Source organism: Sciurus carolinensis, chromosome 3 (genome assembly GCF_902686445.1).
Source record: "Sciurus carolinensis chromosome 3, mSciCar1.2, whole genome shotgun sequence".
Classification (NCBI taxonomy): Eukaryota; Metazoa; Chordata; class Mammalia; order Rodentia; family Sciuridae; genus Sciurus; species Sciurus carolinensis.
The window spans coordinates 125,141,276-125,163,769 of NC_062215.1; the positions used below are offsets into that span (position 1 = coordinate 125,141,276).

At 46.9% G+C, this 22,494-nt stretch overlaps 2 protein-coding genes and 1 long non-coding RNA gene across 15 annotated transcripts in view; 2 read left to right on the top strand and 1 right to left on the bottom strand.

Moving 5' to 3' along the window:
- Hoxd3 (homeobox D3) overlaps window positions 1–6,202 on the top strand; it is a 37,388-nt gene extending 31,186 nt beyond the window's left edge. For all 13 annotated transcript variants that reach the window (XM_047545483.1, XM_047545484.1, XM_047545473.1 and 10 more), the window contains 2 exons: window positions 319–943; window positions 3,212–6,202. In XM_047545483.1, the coding sequence (XP_047401439.1) occupies window positions 403–943; window positions 3,212–3,969 (1,299 nt within the window). In that variant the 5' untranslated portion in view covers window positions 319–402 and the 3' untranslated portion in view covers window positions 3,970–6,202. The remainder of the gene's footprint in view (window positions 1–318; window positions 944–3,211) is intronic.
- LOC124980181 (uncharacterized) lies at window positions 4,574–10,954 on the bottom strand. Its single transcript, XR_007107752.1, has 3 exons — window positions 10,484–10,954; window positions 9,023–9,210; window positions 4,574–8,540 (listed from the first exon to the last, which is right to left on the bottom strand). It is a non-coding gene; the product is annotated as an uncharacterized LOC124980181 (long non-coding RNA).
- A 7,171-nt stretch (window positions 10,955–18,125) lies between these two features.
- Window positions 18,126–20,334, top strand: Hoxd1 (homeobox D1). Its single transcript, XM_047546300.1, has 2 exons — window positions 18,126–18,890; window positions 19,242–20,334. The coding sequence occupies exons 1-2, from the start codon at window positions 18,239–18,241 to the stop codon at window positions 19,580–19,582; spliced, it is 993 nt and encodes a 330-aa protein (XP_047402256.1). The 5' UTR covers window positions 18,126–18,238; the 3' UTR covers window positions 19,583–20,334.
- The last annotated feature ends 2,160 nt before the right edge of the window (window positions 20,335–22,494 follow it).

A 22,494-nucleotide genomic window follows, 5' to 3' on the forward strand; every position in this document is an offset into this window, starting at 1 on the left:
GAGACCATAGGTGCATTTTCATGAAGGTTCAAAGGCTGAATTGACAGTCTTGAAGAAAGAAAATTGTATCTGGGGGTGGGAGGAAAGCCCTTTCCTAGGTTAGAATTGAGCTAAAGTGAATAAAAGGTCTTTTCTTACATTTAGGTGAAACTCCTTTAGAATTTCCAGGGCTCAAATAAGTAAATCCCAGATTTAGAACCTTACCCATCCCTACAATATAAAGTGGGTGGGAAGCACAGAGCCTGGGCTAGTCCTTCTATACTGACTGGTCTTGCCAATGACAGTTCTTCTGGGGCCTCTCACTTTTCTTCTTGGCAGGTCACCTGGAGTCTGGGGCCTGGTCCAGTTCTCTCAGGATTCAGCAGACACTGGAGGTGGTGGCCAAAGACACAGTGGTAGTCAATGTTATTTGAGCAGGGTCAGCAGGCCCTGGAGCTTCCTGAGTGCACCATGCAGAAGGCTGCATACTATGAAAACCCAGGACTCTTCAGCGGCTATGGCTACAGCAAAGCCACAGACACTTATGGTTACAGCAACCCTCATCAGCCCTACCCACCCCCTACTGCTGCCAATTCCCTGGACACTGATTATCCAGGTTCTGCCTGCTCCATCCAGAACTCTGCACCTCTGCGAGCCCCAAGCCACAAGGGGGCTGAACTCAATGGCAGCTGCATGCGACCTGGCACTGGGAACAGTCAGAGTGGGGGTGGTGGCAGCCAGCCTCCTGGTCTGAACTCAGAGCAGCAGCCACCACAGCCCCCACCTCCACCACCCACCCTGCCCCCTTCTTCACCCACCAATCCTGGAGGAGGAGTTCCTGCCAAGAAGGCCAAGGGTGGGCCCAATGCTTCTAGTTCCTCAGCCACCATCAGCAAGCAGATCTTCCCCTGGATGAAAGAGTCTCGACAGAACTCCAAGCAGAAGAACAGCTGTGCCACTGCAGGTAGCTCTCTGAGGGGGCCATCCCTGGACCAGGTCCCCTGTAGACTGGCCCCAGGAAGCCCCAATCACCCAGGAACCAAGAAACTCAGAACTTTTAAATGTAACCTTGGAGGACAATACAGAAATGTCCCATTCTTTTAGTGTTTCTGATTGGGGTCATACCCTTGCAGTGACAAGGTTCTCACTTCCACGCTGGGCTGCTAGTGCAATTGCTGGACAGGTCTCCTGTTTATAAATAAGAACTTTTCCTTATACTGACATATTATCTGCTTTCCTGGGCTCCTGGTCATAACTCAGCCCCCATCCACCTCCATCAAACAGCTCTTCAAATTTTGAAGACAGAGCCTGGTGCAGCAGCACATGCCTGAGTTTCCAGCTACTGGGGAGGCTGAGGCAGGAGAATCACTTGAGTCCAGGAGTTTGAGACCAGCCTGTGCAACAGTGAGACCCTGTCTCAAATTTAAAAAGGAAGGAAGGGCTAGGCATGTTGGCACTGTAATCCCAGTGATTTGGGAGAACCAGGTAGGAGGATTGAGAGTTCAAAGCCAGCCTCATGGGCTGGGGACACAGCTCAGTTGGTAGAGTGCTTACCTCACATGCACAAGGCCTTGGGTTCAATCCCCAGCACCACCAAAAAAAAAAAAAAAAAAAAAAAAAAAAGATCCTGCCTCAAAATAAAAAAGCATCGGTAATGTAGCTCGGTGGTTAAGCACCTCTGGGTTCAATCCCTTGTACCAAAAAAGAAAATGAAAAATTGAAGACAGGTAATATGATTCCTAAGCCCTGGTGTTTATGTAGCCCATATCCTATGAACCCTACTCCTTTAAGTTAATAAGAGTTAAAGTCTAAGGAGTATTCTTTTAAGAACCATACAAATACTTTACAAGCATTATCTAATTTAATTTTTCAAAGAATCCTTTGAGGTAGGTATGTGGTAACATTCTCATTTGCTAGATAAAGAAATCATTAGAGACAATATACAACTAGCCCAAGATTACAAAACTGTAAAGTGGTGGATTTGAATCCAGTCTAACATCAAGGCTACAAGCCTAAGAGACTCTATTTGGCTCACTCCAGTCCAATTCTCCTATTCCAGCAAATCCATAATGGGGAAGTGCATGTCCTGGGGTGGGGGAGGATTTTGGGGTAAACAGGAGCAGCCTTGGATTTCACTCCTTTGAAAGGGAAGACTCAGGAATTAAGAAGGATTTCTCTAGGTCCATCCAGGGCATGTAGGAGATGGGCATGGCCAGGAGCTCTGACAGCTGCTACTTTTCTCTGCGCAGACCGGTTGGTTCCTGAAATGTTCTGGTCTTGTGTTCTCCAACAAGGTTTATTTTTAGACATATGAACATGCTTCCAGGTCCAGGACTAGTTTGAACCCTGTGATGTGGCTTGTTATCAGGTCTCTGGTTGGTCGGCTGCTGTCTAAGGCTGCTGCTGCTAGGGGGAAGGTGTCTTCCTGCCTGTAAGCTCCTTCTTCTGCTCCTCCCTCCTCAGCTCAGGCTCAGGCTCAGGCCCTCCCTCCCTGGAGAAATCCATTTGTCTTCCCAGTGAGGGAGAAGACATGCAGCTGAGAGGTGGCAGGGGTGGTGGAAGCCAGTGTCCAGGCACTGCACCTAGCACTGCCATGCTCAAAATGCTTCCAGCTTGGTCCTGGGACCTCTAAAACTCCAGAGCAGTACATTATTAGTTCTTTTGGGGGGTGAGATTATCACCTCCTTATCTCTGGGTGCTGCTAGGCTACAGTGAGGTACTAAGGTCCCCACTACCGTTATTTACTCCCGCAGGGTGCTTTGCCCAGGAGCCAGCCTCTAAGGAAGGCAGGCTGGAGCTCCCCTCACCACCACCCCCCCCCCCAGCAGCAGAGGGTGGGAGGAGTATTAAAAGAAGTCTGGTCTTTCTTCAGCCTTTCTTCAACAGGGGTTGGGGGGGGGGCCTTACCAGCTGCTCCTAATCTCTCATTAAAGTCCTTCATGGCCTTTGGGTGGAGATGAGATGATGGGTTAGGATGGAGTGGAAAGGGAGGGCATAGTGAATAGGACCTCAGAAGGCAGATGCAGGTTTCAGGTGCGGCTGATAGGTAGGCCGGGGGTAGGGGAAAGCGAGCTCCCCCTTGGAATCTCTCCGCTCACAGCGCTTTCTTCGCCCCAGGACTGAAAGTGAAGGAAGTAGTGGAGGAAAATGAAGCCAGGGAAGCACCCCTCTCCATGCCTGAGGGTCCTTACCCCCTCGCTCAGCTCCCACTCTTTTTCCCTCCCTTGTCTAGGAGAGAGCTGCGAGGACAAGAGCCCGCCCGGCCCGGCGTCCAAGCGGGTGCGCACGGCGTATACTAGTGCGCAGCTGGTGGAGTTGGAAAAGGAATTCCACTTCAACCGCTACTTGTGCCGGCCGCGTCGCGTGGAGATGGCCAACCTGCTGAATCTCACCGAACGCCAGATCAAGATCTGGTTCCAGAACAGGCGCATGAAGTACAAGAAGGACCAGAAGGCCAAGGGCATCCTGCACTCGCCGGCCGGCCAGTCCCCGGAGCGCAGCCCGCCTCTCGGCGGCGCCGCGGGCCATGTGGCATACTCTGGCCAGCTGCCGCCGGTGCCTGGCTTGGCCTACGACGCACCCTCCCCGCCCGCTTTCGCCAAATCGCAGCCCAACATGTACGGCCTGGCCGCCTACACGGCGCCGCTCAGCAGCTGCCTGCCACAGCAGAAGCGCTATGCGGCGCCCGAGTTCGAGCCCCACCCCATGGCGAGCAACGGCGGCGGCTTTGCCAGCGCCAACCTGCAGGGCAGCCCAGTGTATGTGGGCGGCAACTTCGTCGACTCCATGGCGCCCGCATCCGGGCCGGTCTTCAACCTGGGCCACCTCTCGCACCCATCTTCGGCCAGCGTGGACTACAGTTGTGCCGCGCAAATTCCTGGCAACCACCACCATGGACCATGCGACCCTCATCCCACCTACACAGATCTCTCGGCCCACCACTCGTCTCAGGGACGCCTGCCCGAGGCCCCCAAACTGACACATCTGTAGCGGTCGCCGTGGGCCCGAATTCGCGGCGCAATTACCTCTTTTGCTTTAGTGGTGGTGGGGAGGGGTGACGATGGGGCCCGCGGGGCAGTTCGGAGATCCCCTTCTCCCGCTCTGGTCTGACCACAGCCTCCCGGGTCTTGGGCCTCCAGTGTCCAGAGGCGTAGGTGACCGGGCCTCCCCTCGATGCGCGTCCTCCTTTGGGTGACTTGCTATAAATCAGCCGCAAGAATACTCCCCCCGTAAGCCTGACAGTGCCATATACTGCGGACCGAGGGACTCTAATCTGGTAATAGTGCCCCTAAGGTAAGTCTGAGACCTATCGGCGGCGCGCCCTGCAGAGGCACTAGAGCCTGGAGAGTCCTGGGCCTGGCCCGCGTCTAGCTTAGTTTCTGAGACCTTAATTTATATGCTCCTTCCCATCCTGTAAGGATTGCATCGGACTAAACGATCTGTATTTATTATTTGAAGCGAGTCATTTCGTTTCCCTGATTATTTATCCTCGTCTTAATGTATTTATATGTATATTTGTAGAATTCTCCAGCCGAGCTTAGGAAAGCGCTCCCAGGCCATGGGGGCCACATTTCACCTCTTTAGTCCCCTCGGTCTGGGTCTGAACTAGTTGAGAGAGTAGTTTTGAACAGTTGTAACCGTGGCTGGTGTTTGTAGTTGATGTAAAGGATTAAGACCACAAATTGTCCTTCATGGGTAGAGCCAGGCAGCCCGGTGGCATGGCATGACACACGTTAGTCATTTCTCAACAGCCGCAGCCCTCACCACTCGACACAGTTTATTGATTTCAAATTGTCTGGTACTATTTGAACAAATATTTAGAATAAAAAATTTTCTCAGTTGGAAGTGTATCTGTGTTAATCACGCACACTTGCAAGCAGATCACTTTGCCTTTATCTTTCACACAATCCCAGTGGAAGGCTTTATGGAACACTGACCCTTTGAAAAACATTATTCTATTTATTTGGAATCTACTGCACCAGTTGTTCTGGGAGATACTCCATTATTACAGTCCAGCTATTGATATGGTGGGGGGGATCTAAGGATGCAAACCTAGAAATGTTTTGGGTGGGAGGATTGGGATAAGGCTTTGCCAAAGCAGAGCCTGCTTTGCTGTTTCTACCACCTTCTTTCTAGATACAATCTAATGTTACATTAGAGAGGCCAGAGCTCATTTTTCTACATTAAATAATGAAAAATAAACTTTGAAAGAAAACTGACAATCAAAGACAAGATACAAGAGAAGTTGTAAGAAGAATTGAGCTATGAAAAAGCTAAGGTGAATGGGGAAAAGATCTTATCATTTGGAGACAGGCACCTAAGCTTTTTCTCTAAAAAGCATTGTCATACATTTTTCCTTTGTGGTAGTTGGTAGTTCATTTCTAAAGAAAACAAATGTTCTCCACAATGTAAAGTAATAAAAGTTTCATTAATGGAACATAACACGTATAAACACCTTGTTTACTCCTGTTTCGTTGTACAAAACGGGCAAAATGTCTTCAAAGATTTATAACCATTTTTTTTGTAAATATTAGCGTGGCTCTAGCTAGGGACAAACAACTTGCACCCAATTCCATGAAGGGGGCACTTGGAAAATACCTTCAGATAAGGTTTAATTCTTTTGTATTTCAGCAAAGTCAGCCCACGCATCTCTGTTTGATTTGACAAATAATGCAACTCCTACTACATCCCTCTGACAGGAGGTGAAATTCCTATCGTGTGGAAATAATTTAACTTCTAATCTTCTGGTGGAACAACAATCGTTTCTATTTGGATGTTTGTGTTTCGTTAAGTAATGATGGCTCAAAATAATATTTAGTTTTCTTGTTCCTTTGTGCTGTTTTTAAAATGGCATGTTAGATTGTGGTGGGAGGGGATATCCTTTTGCTAAATTTCACTTTATCTGAGCAGGTTTAAAGTATATATGTTGTAGAAGTGTATCAACAGAATAAATGACTTCAAACGAAGGCATATTTTACCCGTTTTCAAGATTTAACATTGTTTTCTATGAAATTTGCATCCATAGGCAGAATTTCTAATTGTCTTGTAAGAAATTATTTTTTAATCTATTAGGGAAATCAAAGAAAAGCTCGCTGCCTTGCAGGGATTACAACCACCTTTCTTAACTGGCTAAGTATTAAATAGATGAATTGTCAGGCTGTTTAGATTCAGCCCGGTTTTCCCTCATCTCCTCTTCCTACCATAAATAATAATAAAAATACATAATGCATCATGGCTCCAGGCGTTTTCCAGCGCGGTGTGTTACCGCAGGAGTATCTGCTGAGTCTGCGGGTGTCTGCAAAGCCCCAAGTGTCATCTGTGGCTTAGGGTTTCATGGATTAGACTTTAAAAGGTGTCTGGCCCTTCTGACAACAGCTTCCTCTCATACCCAAGCTCCAGGGAAGTGCCGGGGTACGGGCTCCCTCTCCAGGCAGCCACAGCCTCCCAGGCCCTCCTTTTGAGTGTGTGGTGTGTGGGGGGGGTGTGGGTGCAGGGGTTCGCTTGCACCAAATCTGCGGCCTTCTCCCAGCTCCGGAGGTTCCTGAGACTTCTAAGAAATGCTCCTATCCGTTCCTGCCACTGGCGTGAGTCATGTGATGGGTAACATACAGTCGCTCCCGGATCGGCTCGGGGAGGCTTTGAGTCCTGGGAGGGTGCGCTCCCACGCGGACGCCCGCCGGGGTGAGAGCTGGGCCCGCGGCACAACCATTTAAAACTTCATAAATTATAAACAAACTGCCTTGGCCTTCGCCATAAATTCCGCTCCTCTTGAACCTGCAATTAGTATTAGGAAGGACCCAAATCTAAACACAACCGTACGCCCTCTGAAGGGCCCAATTGCCCGAGTTGCAAACCTCCATTTATTTCCCAGTGCCACCCTTTCTGCATCCGAGGTTTGCACACAGTCGCCTCCTCCCCCGCCACCGCCGGCGGTGCACACTCGGCTGGGTTCCCGCTCTGAGAGGGAAGGTCACAATAGCTGCTCTATCCGCGGAGGCGCCTGCCTCCTCCCACCCGGGTCTCAGAAGCAAAGAAAGGATAGTGGGGGAGGGGAGCCCGACCGGTGATGGCGCCCTGGGCCCAGGCCTCTCCTCTCGCCGAGGACCCTCAGCGGGACCAGCAGGAGGAAGTTGGCAGGGGAAGGAAATCTCCACCCCAGCTCCTGTCTCTCCCGGGACGAGTGGACTAGGAGCAAAAGGGAACGCACCAAGGGTCGAGGTTGTTGGAGGCGTCACCGACCGGCGCTGTGTGGAGGGTGCCCTGAGCTGCCGGGTCCGCCGCAAGCAGGCGCGCCATTATGTGTGCAGCTTCCCTACGGGTTCTGCAGTGAAGGAGGCCATAGACAGGCAGCGCTGGCAGATGCCTGGAGGCCGGGAAGGGCCAGGCTTGCTCAGGGCATTGGCCTCTGGGAGGTCTAACTCGTTTGCCCAAGGGGAGGAAATGGGTCTTTTGCTAAGATCTTAGTCAGCTCTGCTTTTTCCTGTAGAGAACGCATTGAGGAAGGTCTGGTCATGCAGGTTGTGGGATCTCTTGAGATATGAAGAAAGGCATCAGGGCTACAAGCCTAGGCCTATGGGTGTGGATGAAGGGTGGCAGTCATTTGAGCATCCCTGTTGTTCTGCCCAGGCAATCAAGTGTAAATTAAGGCAGGGTGGCAGCGAAGCAGATGGAATGGCTTGTTACAAATGGGAGGTGGGAGTGGAGGAATAGATTTAGGTGGAGGGAAAGCTTTTCTCGAAACCAGTTGGAAAAAAATCAGTATTCAGTTTGGAGTGGAGTGACCCAACTGAGCTAGTCAGGGGTTTGGGGAAGTTGCAGAGGAAAGGCCTGGAGAATAGTCACTGGTAAGGAGGTAAGAAAGGGTGATTAAGAACATATTATGCTTTCTGGCTTTCAGACCTCGGCCTCAACCAGGGAACTGACAGAGAATAATCCACCTCTGATAGAATCATTAAGCTAACCATCCATTGTACCATTTCTTTGTACAGGCTTTCAAATGAGAGGGTGGGGGGAGAGAATATAGAGCAAGTATGTTCCCCTTGGTGCAGCCTGAAGCCCAGTCCCTATCAGAGACACATCAGCCAAATTGGTTTCCAAGGCCCCAGAGGCTGCTAACCTTGCTGAACAAGATTTTTCAAATTTCTATCTGTAAGAGGAGATAGTGATTACCTATACTAGCTCCTTTCTTCCCCAGTTTGGAACAGCTGACTGGCCCTTGAGTGAAGTACATAGTCTCAGCCAGCAGGTTTGGGAGCCCAGGCTTTCCATCTGTTGAGACTTTTCATTAGTGATGAAGAGGATGTGTGTGGGTGTATGTTTGAATAACAAAGAAGTAACCCTTCCTTCTAGTAACAAGTGCTCCTCTGCCTGACCTGAGGGAACCAGAAATTTGTTTACACCTTCAGTATTCAAGGGACAATCACAGGCCTGTTTTGACTTTATCCTGAGAGTTAGTTGAAACTTCTTGCTGAAGTTAAGAAGTGGCTAATCCCAGTTACAGATCTAGGAAGGTCCTCTTCATGTGGGAGTTCTTATCATTACTTTGATCCTTCTTTCAGAAACTGAAAGAAAAGAATAGGAAGAATAGAAGTTTATGAGTAGGCAAGAAAAAAGGCAGAAAGCCCCAGTCCCCACAGGCTTATAGCCTGATTAGTCCTGGGCACAGCAACTTCTCAGAGAGGGTATATTTAGGACCTTGATAAGCATACCTATTCCTAGAAACCCTGAGGCACTCAGGATGCTGAGATCGGGTTGTCCCCAATCAAGTCCTTACCATCTTTGGATGATGGCTCTCATAGATCCCAACTGTAGAAACCCAGATGGAGAGAAAAAGACTGGGCAGATGAATCCTCTGCTTTTACTGCATTGGTGGTTCTGTGGAGAATGGTGAATGGAGAGCTAATCCCAGAGGATGAAACCTTATTTCTATTGTTCCCTTGTTTTCTACTCTAGCTACAAATGTCCTTATTTTGTGGGATCCAAGGTTGGTGTCAAATGAATTTATAAACCTGGCATGAACATTTTCCTCGGGTCTCATACCCACCTTGGCAAGTTGTAAAGTCCAAAGATCCATTTTTAGAACAGGTCCAGTGTGAAGAAAAACAAAATATTTCCACACATGAAGAGTCAAAGTAGCAGAATGTCCAGTAGCTTGCAGTAGCAGAGGTGGGTGAGGGGTTTCCAGGAGATCTATAAGGTAGGAGCTATTGCATGTGTCTTCTTGGTCTAGATCTTGTGACAAAATATATATTTTTTTCATTTATGAGTTCTGGGGATTGAACACAGGTTGCATTCTACCACTGAGCTACACTCAAAGCCCATGGCAAAATGCACTTGATAAGTTCCCACCGCTGTCTGGCTCATTTTTATGTAAGAATAAGATCTGGAAAAGCACAAAAGTAGTGCAGTTTTAATATTAACGAGAGCCAGGTGAGGAGATCTTAGTTTAAATTAGGACTCATGGAAAGCTCTGGTAGTTGGAGTGTTTTTACTCCAGAAGCAGGGCTTAAAACCAGGCCAGGAGGCCTGTCGGGCTAGCACCTTTTGGAAGGTGGGGAGAAGAGCGTCCCTGGCTTGTGAGGAGATGGAAGGTCTTCTAATGGCTCTATTGTTCACAGCGCCGCCCTACAAATACCACAGCCCTCCCTATCTCCTCCACAAGGGCCACGCGGGGACGGGGTCCGGCAAGCTGAGCTCTAGGGAGCTGGTACCAACAATCCCTACTCCCCTGGGGCAGTGACGACGTCGTGCCAGTGACCGGCAGAGAACACACAAAGGAAGCCTCGACCCGTCTTCTGACCTGGAGACATTGTAAGGAGGGGGCTGGTGCGGACCCCTAGACTGAGCGCCCCAGTCCCCCGCGGGGAACAATAGGCGCCGCGGACCGAGGTGGCGGGGCGGTCTGGCCCGCGCGCCGCACAAAGCCCGCTCGGACCACGCCGCCACGTGACGCACCCGAGCGGGCTGGGGGCGGAGGTCCTGAATCCACCTGGAACACTTTCCGAAAGACAAACGGTGAGTTAATCACCCTACCGGCTGGCGGCCGCGTCCCCTGTCGCCCGCAAGGAGGCCCGGGAAGGGGCTGGGGTGGATTTCTCTGTGTGTGTGTGTATCTAGGGTGGGGGGCGGGAGAGGTTAGTCCTATTAAGAGTTCATCAATCACCGGGTGTGCACTTTTCGCTCGACAGCGGTTCCTCCTATTTCTGAGCAAGTCTGGGCCAGCTGGGAGCCGACCAGAAACCGCAAGCTGTGGAGACGCAGACGCGCGGGCTGAGCGCTAACGCAGGGCGCGACCCATCGCCGCGCGCCCACCCACCGGGGAGTGGTGCAGCCAGGGCAGCGGACCTGCACACCCGGAACCCGCGCAGCAGCCCGACAGCCCCGCCCTCGGGCTACCTCGAGCGCCTCGCGCCTTCCGGATTTATTTGCACCCACAGCCCGCCCCTGACCCTGCGTTCCCTCGCTCCTCCCACCCACTGCTTGCCCCAGAGACAGAAGCCCTTACCTGCTACTTTTCCCCCAGAAAGGGACGAATCCATCTCTGAAGGCAGGACAAGAAAAATCCCAAAGGGTCAGAAGGCTTTTTGCAGACTCTGGTTTAAAAGTTTCTGTTTGCCTGTAGGAGTTCTTGTGTGGGAGGAAGTAGGATAAGACCGATGTTGAACTTGGGATAAACTTGAATGCCATTTAGAATAATAATAAAAATACTTACAGCACCAGGCACAATGATGGGTCTCCCTTTTCTATAGAGAAAAACTCTTGAGTATTTTTAGTTCATCTCTCTTGGGTTCATTTTAGAAGCATCATATACGAATTGACTGGACATTTCAGTGGGTCAGCCATTAACTTTAGAGCTGTTTGCAGAAGGAGGATCTGGGTGGAGTAGGTGGTGAGGTACTCCTACCTCTTATGGAGTGCCACATGCTGTCTTTGTAAATTACGTAAAGTTATGGCCTAGTCACCCTTTTACCTTTTTGCTGGGTGATATCAGCTAATTTTTTTTTTTTTTTTTTTTTTTTTTGGACTGGGGATTTACCACTGAGCTACTTTTTTTTTTTTTTTTTTTTTTTTTTTTTTTAATTTTGAGACGGGATCTTGCTAGGTTACTTAGGGCCTCACTAATTTGCCAAGGCTGGTCTCAAACTTTCCACCCTCCTCCCTCAGCCTCTTTAGTAGCTGGGAGTACAGTCATGCATCACACTCCTGTCACATCTGACGATCATTTTGCTTTAGATAGGCTGAAGCAGCAAGCTTCACACAGTCTCCAGAAATCACTAAGCAATAAAAACACTGGTCTTGCAGTCATTGGTTCAGTCTGTCCCACTCTTCCTGCTTTGGAGCAATATCCACTGAACAGCTCTGCAATACAAAGATGTGTCCTGTGCTAGGATTTGCAATACAAAGATGAGTCACTAATGGTTTGCACCCCTCAGTCTAGTAACAGAGAAATAATCCTACAACGATGTGACAGGGTTGGGGGTGTACCATAGTGGTAGAGCATTTCCTAGTATGCACAAGGTTAGATCCCCAGTACCACAGAATGACCCCCTCAAAAAAATACCCGACCCAAACAAAACAAAACAACGTGATGATAGGTGCTTTAACAGAAATGTGCTCAAACTGTTCCTAAAATAAAGAAAAGAAACCACTAACAGTACTATAGTGTCGAAAGGACTACTCAGAAGAGGTGCATTGGGGTTCCTAAAGAATGAGTTTTTCATGCCAAGGAGGGAAGAACATGCTAGGCAGAGAAAGTAACTCATACAAAATGAAGAGGGAAAAAAGAACAAGATCTGGACTTTGAACAAGGAAAGTAGTTTGGAGTGGGGCATTCTGACAGGAAAGAGGTTCATAACAGAGTTCATTAGAGGAGTATGGACCTACTCCAGGTAATGGGGAACCGAGGAAGGTCTTAAGCTGGGATATGTGATCTATTTCGAAAGCTAACTTTTTGTATCTGATTGGGAAAAGGTCAGAAGACAGGAAGGAAAAATGAGGCTGTTGATATAGCCCAGTATAGACAGGAATTAATGTAATAAAACTGAAGGGAAAAGACATTTGGGAGATAGAATTCACAGGACTTGATGATCAGCTGGAGGAGTAAAAGAGGATCTGTGGATGTTAATTCCTAGGTTTCTGTTTTGAGGGCCTGAGGTGGAAGTCAGGACATTCACCAGAATGAAGAGACTGCAAGGGAATCTAAGGAGTTTAGTTTTAGGTCTACACTGTATTTTTGGCCTTGCCACTGATATATAGTGTGACCCTAAGCAATTCACTTAATCTTTCTGGACTTCAGATTCATCAATGAAGCAGTCAGTAAAGATATCTAACCTGATAGGTTTATTATTAGTGGTGTGGTGTGATGTGTATGTGTGTGTTTATCTGTGTGTTTGTGTGTGGTAATCTTCACGAGTCCAAGTGGATATCCTATATAAAGCTAAAATCTAGGGGAAACATCCTACATCATGCTGATCAATACTTAGATGCTGGGTGGCCAGAGAGAAATAAGTCTCAGGGAAATTAAAAACACCACCACCACCCTACTGCTTCCCAGATATTGAATCCAAGATAATGGTTAGGGCTAGGTCAGATTGGATTACTAATCAGAATCCCTCTGCTTCCACAGGGTTATACTCAGGAGGATTCCAACAGAAATGTGGTCCTGGCATCACACCACTAAGAGGAGACCTCTTAGCCAGTGTCAAAAAGCTTTTATACTTTTTTATGTCATGTGTCTAGAAGGGTTACTAGAAATCACCCCTTCTCTTTTGAACCTCCTTAAGCCCTATGTGTAGCAGAATAGTATAGGAAATAGTGTTGGACATCTGCCCTTGACTATTTACATTGCATGTGACATGTTTACCTTTTCTGTGTCAATATACTCCCATTGGTAAAACAGAACTAAAAATTTAAGGAAGAATGACATGCTGGGAGATGCTCTAAGGGTACCTAAAAGTTACTATTTTCCACTTATTAGATTATAAAAAATAAACCACAATATTCCACTGATTGAGTAAGAGTGTGAGGAAACAGGAACTCTCATGAGTTACTGTTAGAAATATAAACTGATTCTTTTAAGGAGAACAGTTTGGCAAAATTAGTTAAAGTTGCCAGTGCACATACCCTTTGACTTAGTAATTTCACTTAGGAGAATTTTTCTAATAGGTAGAAGCTTGAACATGTGCTTGTAATAGTGAAAGGCTGAAAACAAGCTAAATGCCTATCAAGAGGGACTAGCTAAATAAACTGTGGCAGGTTATAGTAGAACAGCATGAAGTTGTAAAAATAAACCAGGAAGTTCTGTATGTATGGATATGGGATCTTCAAGATAAAATAGGGGAAAAAGCATGTGCAACAGAATTTGTCGAGCATGCTACATTTGTATAAAAAACTGTGGGGAGATGAGCTATTCAGGTATAAATTATCTCTGGAAAGATAAACATGAAATTAATACAGTTGGTTACTGATGCGAAGGGGAACTAGACAGCTAAGGTCAAAGGTGGGAGGAAGACTTTACAGCATACACTTTTGAATCTTGAGCCTCGTAAATGTGAATTTATTACCTATTTTAAAAACACAAGAACAAATTGTAAATGGTTAGTACCAGTATAACTGACTTGTGTATGCCTATGGGTTTTCATACATGTCCTTTTCTGTATTTGCTCTCTTCATTGAAATTAATCTTGGGACACTTCTTGTTTTGTCCTTCCAGGGCCCTGATGCTGGTCAAACTCAATAGAATATGAGGGGATCCTTTTACCTTGCTTGGTGGTGGAGTGGGTAGAGAACCAGACTCATGCCTCACCTTTCTTGTAGAGGACTCAGGGTAGAACTACTGAAGTCTAGAGCAGGATGTTAGCAAACGAATCTCAAAGGGAAGGCAGTAGGCCTCTCAGTCAGCCCCATTGAGTGTGTGGTCTCCCAGAAATAAGGGTGACCCCCCCCCCCACCAGCCGAACTATATCCCCAGCCCTGGGTGACTCCTTTAATTCTGTTCTGTTTGTTGGGATGGAGGCCTGCCACAGTGCAAAGGAATATCTGCCTTACTTCTTCTTCTTTGCAGAATACGGAAAGGCAATAGACTAGGGAGTCAAAACTCCCTAATTTTTGGCAGGATGGCATTGCCTTTCAACTTCTGATGAGTAAAGTGACTGCCTCTCTAAAATCAAAAGTTTGTTGTAGTTCATCTTTAATGTGCCTTCTACCTTTGCCACCTTAGACTGTGAAAGGTCAGCCTTTAATCAGAACAAGAATTAAAGCTTAGACCAAAAGATATTTTACCCTTTCTGGATCCCTGGGGCTCAAATGTACCTTCCAGATGAGAGAGATGGAAGAAATGAGGGTTGAACGATAAATGAAAGAAAACGAGAGTAGAAGACTACCATTCCCACTCCTTCCCTCTGGCCATTGCCTCAGAACCTTCTAATTTTTCTGTGGTGAGACTGGAAGAGACAAATTTATTTTACTTCCTACCCCACTTGTATCATCAAAGCCAAGCTAGGGAAGTGGCAAGAAGAAGTGAGCCCAGTCTCTATAAAGCAGTTTGGTCAGTAAAACTTGGGAAATTCCAACTGACTGCAACTTTAGGATATTTTCTGAAACCTTAGCCCTTCTGGACCAGTTTACCCTTGACATTGACCTCTCTGCTCTGCCATTCTACAGCCTTCTGGACACTTTTCAGATGCATTAGCTGGCCATGACTTTTCACTGTTCATGTTCATTCCCACACAAACATCTCCTTTCTCACCATACTGTACCCCTCCAACTCCCAAAACAGAAAATTTCAAAATGTGATTCCAAAGAAACTTGCTGTAATATCACCCAAGAGACTTGTTTAAAATAAAGATTCCTGAGTCAGACCTATTGGATTAAAATCTCTGGGAGTGGTCAAGGAATCTGCACTTTTAAACAAGCTTCTATGGTGATTCATACCCTAAAGTGGTTTTAGGAGTCAATAATCTAAGAATATCCTTTAGCCAGTTTCAGTCATGGTAAAGTATACCACTGTGCGCATTTTTCATTTCTTCCAAGAAACATTTATTGAATGCCTACCATATGTCAAACACTAGCTTGATCCTTGAGTCTTCATCTATAAAGCTCTTAGGGAAAGGCATAGCACTCTTTAAGTATTTTTCTCTGGGAGGTTTATATTATCAAACTTCTAAGAGGTTTAGAATTCTTGTTCTTAGGACCCCTTTTATCCCCACCTCTATCCTCAGATGACTGAAAAGTGCTACAGAGAACTGCATCTTAATCTCATTTCCTTTTATCTGTCAGAAGAGAAAAGACCCCCCCACATTTTACCCCAACAAGCAAAAGACCTTCTATGCTTTGGGGTTGTAGAGCCAAGAGTTTGTGCTCCAAAGGGTAGCCCAGTAGGTCTTGTGGAAGGGAATTGCCAGGGGCTTCTTAGGAACAACTTTAAACACACAGGAGACTAGGTTGCCACCTTCCAACACTTCTGTCTATAGAAATGAAGTCTGCTATTAGGATAAGAGAAAGAGGTAGGCATGTTGCGGGGTGGGGTGGGGTCATAATGAGTAAGGGGTGGCTCCTGTGATGAGCAGGACAGAAGAAATTTCAAAGCATTCCTGCATCAAACACAACCTGGCAGTCAAGCTCCTCTGCTGTCACCTCCCACAGAGAACTCACAACACTAGGACTCAGCAGGGAAAGCAAGCCTTGGGAATTCATGGTTTGAACAAGTATTAAAATTAATAAGACATTTCTCTCATACACTGTGAACATCTGAGACAAACTTTAAAGTTACTCAAAATACCCTATGTTCACATTTCTATACACATTTCCCCCAATAATATCTCTCAATCTCTTCTGAGAGAATTAAAGATAGTTTGTTCTGGAATATGGACTGGGGACATAGCTCCATGGTAGAGCACTTGTCCAGCATGTGTAAAGCCCCAGCTTCAATCCCTAGAACACACAAAAAAAGAGATTCTTCTGGAGTAGATTTATAGTAGAGGCAAGACCTATGTCAGAAATGAATCTTTTGACCCTTTGGTTTGAGAAAGTTTCCTCCCACCCTGACCTCCTGCCTAACCTTAGTTGGCAAACATCCATTGAATCATGATAAGAAACGACTAGCATCTTGACTTCCAACCTGAGTAAGCCAAGAACCAGTCCAGGAATGGAGATGGCAACTCTGAGCCCTGAGGTGTCAGATATGCTAGGGATGCAGAGATTAAAGGGGGAGTAGAAAGAAGGTTGTCAGACAGTAACTGTTTGTATGGGATTATCAGGGAATTGATGACTGGGTCTGAACAAATATCAACCCTTACTTTAACCCCCACTCCTGACCCCCAACTCCCACCACAGCTGTGAAAACAAAAAAAGTATTTTTAAAAAAATCTCTTTTAGTATACTTTATACTCTCAGCAAATGCTAAATCTCCGAAATTTTGCTTCAGGGAAATAGTATGGATAGTCAAAAGTTTTTGAAAACTATTTTCAGCATAGGACTCCATTTTCCAATCAAATCCAAGCACTACAGCAGTGCGGGCACCAAGATCCCTTTAGTTTTGTGCTCACCCCTGGGCTTCTGTTCACCCTGCACTTAACCTGGAGACCCTTCAACCTTACCAGCATGTACATTTTGGTGTGGTTTTGTTTATTCACAAGTCTACATCCCTGTAAGGAATTGGCTCCCTGGATTGTCATGGCTTCTATTCTCCAAACTGCCTCAAAGTGGAATTTTCTTTGATGATAAGTGGATCAGTAAAACAATAATAAAATCTCAGTCACCATAACTTGGAGACTGTAATAGATCAAGGGCACTGTAATAATTCAAGGGCACTTGAGTAAGCTAAGAGAAGACTTTTTAGAGTTCTTATTCATACAAGATTTCAAGAAACTAACCTCTTCTCATTACTAATGTGTGTAAATAACCTTTAGTTATTTATTTAACTTAATTTCCTACAGCCCCAAAGAAGAATACATTAAAAGAAATGGTCAAGGAAGTTGGAAAGTTTGTCGATGTAAAGCTTGTCTTTGTAACCCTTCTACTCTTGGTTTCCTGTGCCAATTGCACTTTTATTTCCCGTCTCTCTACACTCAGTAAACAAAACCATATTATCAAGGGAAAGATGTGAGCCCATTAACATTGCCAGCCCTCAGATTTCACTCGCAAGAGACAACGCAGCACTTATCTGATGGAACAGAAGCTTTAATTGCTTCAAGGTATAAGCCCGTCCAAACTTCTGAGCTCTGACCTGTCCCTGGGAAATCTTTGCGCTCTTGAGCCAAGAGTCTCATTGAAAGCGTGGGCAGCACGGTGCGTGTGCCAGCCTCCCAAAGAGGTGCACAAGAAGCGGTCCCCCGCAAGGGTGATTCTTTATTGTGAAGATCTACAGGGCAGAAACTTTATTTTCTGTCCAAACCCAACCTGGCACTACTACATTCGCCTTGATCAAGCCGTCCTAAGTTGAAAGGAGCGGAGGAAGCTGAAGGGAATGCTGCGAAGTAACGTGATGAGAAACCTACACAAAAAGTGACGATTTCGTCCAGCTCTAGATGCTCAGCACTGAAAGCAGGAAACGTAGTCCCATGAGTCGCAGGGAAAGCGAAAAAAGAGGGAAAACCAAACATCTGCTCCAGATCTTGGAAAGGGATAACACCAGTGCCAAGAAAGCCAAAAGAGATTGGGATGGGAAAAGGGGGTAGAAAGTAACTTTACCTTCCTTGGAGAAGGGCTGACAGCAGTCCTACAGGTCGAAAGTCACGCTCCCATTTAACCCCTTGCACTCCGCGGCACCTACAATCCACACCCGAGGGTAGAGCCGCCCACAAGCCAGAAGAACAAGCTCTCACCCGCTCCAACCCTCGCCCTCACCCGAGAAGCCAGTTCTGCCTTTCTCCCCCTACCTCGCCCAATACCTGTCTGGGAGCAGGCGCCCCACCCTTCCTCAGACAGCCCCCGGGTCACGCCGGCTCTCCCCAGAGCTGGGGGCGATGGACGGCGGCCCTGGCCGGTTGGGCTAAGTTGGCTGCAGAGCAGGAGCAAGGAGCCGCGCCTGTCGGAACCCGGGCGGTGCGGAGAAGGCGCCCATTGGCCAGCCCGCGCCACGTGGCAGCCCCCGCTAGTATATTAGGCCACTATTTACCTCCTACTAGCTTGCCATGGTTCGGCAAGGGCAGCTCCGGTAGAAAGAAGAACCGAGCGGCGCAGACGGCGGCGGTCCTGCCCGGTCCTGCCGGGTTCCACACCCTGACCCTGGCCTGACTCCTCGGAACCGTGTGCTGGAACCATGAGCTCCTACCTGGAGTACGTGTCGTGCGGCGGCGGTGGGGTCGGTAGCGACGTGCTCAGTTTCGCACCCAAGTTCTGCCGCGCCGACGCCCGACCCGTGGCCCTGCAGCCCGCTTTCCCTCTGAGCAGCGGCGACGGCGCCTTTGTCAGCTGTTTGCCCCTGGCAGCCACCCGACCCACGCCTTCGCCCCCGGCCGCCCCAGCTCAGCCTCCTGCGCCACCCCCGACTGCGCCCAGGTATGCGCCGTGCACTGTGGAGGGTGCCTACGAGCCGGGCACTGCACCTGCCGCTGCGACGGCCGGAGGTGCGGACTACAGCTTCCTGGGGCCCGGGTCTGCCTATGACTTCCCAGGCGCTCTGGGGCGAACGGCCGACGACGGCGGGGCGCACGTCCACTACGCCACCTCGGCGGTGTTCTCCGGTGGCGGCTCCTTTCTCCTTAGCGGACAGGTGGATTACGCGGCCTTCAGCGATCTTGGCCCCTTCCCAGCCTGTCTCAAAGAGCCAGCCGATGGCCACCCCGGAGCCTTCCAGTCGGCGTCCCCAGTCCGGGGGGCCTACCCCAAGTCAGTCTCTCCCACCTCCGGCCTCCCGGCCGCCTTCAGCACGTTCGAGTGGATGAAAGTGAAGAGGAACGCCCCAAAGAAAAGTAAGTACCTGGTCGTTGGATGGAGGCACCTGGGGTTGGAGAAGGCGCCCCTCCCGCGGAACTGCGTTGGGGGTGTGTTGCCGCGGGGCCTCCCATCGGAAACGCGTTCCGATTCCTAATTAAAACAGGCCAATTTCATTAAGCGTGCCCAGGCTCGGAAAATGTGCCGGGCTTTGAGAGTATTAGAGGAAGGAGCTCTTTGTGGTGCGTTTCTCCTGGCACAACTATGTTCACAGAGACCGAGGAGGAGCGTACTATGACTTTGAATTCTAACTCTAGCCCCACGGCTCGCCGGCGTTGGGTCTCCGCATCCTCTGCCCTCCCCGCTAACGCCTCGTCTTTACGTTACAGGCAAACTCGCCGAATATGGAACCTCTAGCCCCTCCAGCGCTATCCGCACGAATTTCAGCACCAAGCAACTGACAGAACTGGAGAAAGAGTTTCATTTCAATAAGTACTTAACTCGAGCCCGACGCATCGAGATAGCCAACTGCTTGCAGCTGAATGACACCCAAGTCAAAATCTGGTTTCAGAACCGCAGGATGAAACAGAAGAAAAGGGAACGAGAAGGGCTTCTAGCCACAGCCACCTCCGTGGCCTCCCTCCAACTCCCCCTCTCAGGAACGGGAACAAGTCCCATCAAGTCTGGCAGGTGCCCGGAGAGCCCTTCTCAGGCCCAAGAACCTTCATGAGGTCCCATCTTGAGGTTGAGGAGCCTTGGCCAGCAGAAGTCACAGGGTGCCTCCATCTCTGTATAGACTTAGGAGCTCAGTTTGGGATGGAGGCAGGTATGGGCAGAAATTAGTAGGAATTTCACTTGGGAAAGAGAATACCTTAGTTGTCAGCTAAGTTCCAGGTGGTGTGTATACAGATATTTGATGTCTTTTAAGCAACTTGTTTCCATTTTATTTGTCTTATCAGGGAAAAGGTGCCCAGCTGCCAGCTCAGCTCCACTGCTATGTTGCCTAACTTAATCATATGCAATTCTTGGGTACAGGGTGGCAGGCCATTCAATTGTTGAGTTCTGTCAATCCTGTTATGTGCTCAGGAGAGCATCTTCCTAATGTTTTTCTGGTTTAATATAAAGGACAGGCTACATATATTCAGCTTCTTGAAGTGACCAAAGCTATTTAGGTTCTCCTTGTTGTAGCTCAGCTGCTTCAATAATGATCTTCACATTTGCACTTTTTTTTTTTTTCATTAAAAAGCAGTTTCTACCTCTCCATGTGCCTGAGTGAAGATACAATCGCTATTTAGTTTGAGGTTGAACAAATCCACAGAGTGGGTGAAGATTAGAACCTGAACTACTACACCTTGACATCATTTACCCAAACTTGAATGTAAATATATACAGTATGTATATTTTTAAAAAGGTGTGCTTGCAATGAACTTATATTTGACATTTGATGTCAGCATGTAAAGGGTTTGAACTTTGTTTTGTAATAAAAATTACAGAATGTACTACTCTGCTTTTCTTTACACTTTTCATCCTGATTCTTTAAAGTTGGTTCAGTTTTCTCTATTTGTAATTTCTTGATTCTGGGAATGTTTATGTTGATAACTTTTTTAAAACTTTTTGAAACATTCAACCTCTTTTTAAAAAAAAAAATTTAGCTGTAGATGAACACAATACCTTTATTTTGTTCATTTATTTTTATGGAGTATTGAGGAACAAACCCAGTGCCTCACACATGCCAGGCAAGCACTCAACCACTGAGCTACAGCCCTCAACCTCTTTTTTAAAAAATATTATCTTAGTTATCGATAGACCTTTATTTTATTTATATGTGGTGCTAAGAATTGAACCCAGTGCCTCACACATGCTAGGCAAGTGCTTTACCACTGAGCTACAACCTCAGCCCATGTTGACAACTTTTTAAAATAACAATTCTTACAGGTTGTGCACACACAGCAAATTATGGATAATTATCTGAACAACTTGAGAGAAAACTCTGCCAGATAGCCAAGTAAATTAGGAAATATTTTGCTAGGTACCTTACTTTTCATGGCAGGCATGTGGACTGCACACTAACTCAAAGGTTAGGTCCTCACTATGGGAATGTTGTGAAGTCAGGGAGACTTTAGGGAACTCTATTACTTTGTCTCCTGTCCTCACAGAAGGAAGAGGAAAGGAGACCTGAAGACACTGTTTCTTGGTTAGTGCTCTCTGAGAAAAGTAGCTGCACATCAAGAAGTTCTCAGTGGCTGAATTCCCATTTCCAAAGTAAAGAATTACAAATAAGCCTAGGAGAGACCAGTAGTTAGCACTTTCTCCTTCCTGTAACCCAGACTGAGCATCTGGCAAAGAGAAAGACACAATACTTTCAAATGAGTTTCTTGGAAGAGATACAAACACAGAATCTGAAAGTTGACAGGAGGGTATATCAACAAACGAACCAACAAACCTCCTCTAATCTTATTTTGAGTTGGCTCCACAGTTCTCATCCCTAAAGTCATTGTTGATAAGGCTTTTGTGTAACCTCACAGAAATAGGAAGAAGAAAAAAGCAATGCCAATACACAAAAGCAAGTGGATGCTTAAGACTATGATCAGATCATTTTCTTCACTTTGTACCTTTAAATTCTGTATAGTTAATTCAAAGAAAGGCTTAAAGGCCCAAACAAAGGGCCTCAGCTCTCCTTTTAGCTAGATTTCTAGATTTCAGCATAGTGCCCCAAATCTATTAATTTAGACATCTACAAAATAGTGGCGAATGACTTTTCCTATAAAACAACCATGTGATTAGTTGTCTCAGAAATTGGAAGTTATATTTAAATTCTTGTCATTTACACCCACAATCTAATGGATTTGAAATAAAAGTATCAGCTCTAACAAACTCAGCTGTTTAGAGGGAAAGATATCACTTAAAAAGTAGGTCTGCCAATATTATTCTTATGTTCCATTATCTGTCCTTTAGTAATTTCATGCTAATCGGATCTGGTTTAAAACAACAGCCCCCCTCTGAACTCTGGAGCTGTTTGAAAAGACTTGTTAAAAGACCTGTGATCTACTCCTTTCCAGCCACCTCTGGGGCTTCCCCTGCAGTGGTGTTTGGCATGACAATGTTTCCTTTTTGATAAGCATTCAAATGTACACCTAAACAAAAAAATACCAACATGCTTGGTCATTTCCTTAATCTACCACCCTTTCTCTGAGAAAATAAAGCTTTTCCTTTTGAAGCCAGTACTAGCACTTACCAGCCCTGATGGATGTCTTCCTTGAGGAAGGTGGCTATTTAGATGTATGTATAATGCTGTTCTGTGAATCAGGCCAATATTAGCTATTTTTTGACCAACCCCAGGGATCTTTAAAAGCTTTCTTAATGCAGATCACTATACAGCTATATTCAGTATTAGGAAGAGTCCTGGCTGGAGATTGGGAGGAATTAGGTGACCTCTGGAGGTCCCTTTCAGCAATGAAAATGCTACAGAAACAATTCAATGACTTCTACCTATTTTATTTTAGGCCTATCATTGAAAGAGAGTCAGGTTCTAGGAAAGTAAACGGTAGTCTCTAGGATTACATTGATACTGTGTTTATACTAGAAAAGTGGATTTTAGACATTATCAAGGGCTGGGGGTATAGCTCAGTTGGTAGAGTACTT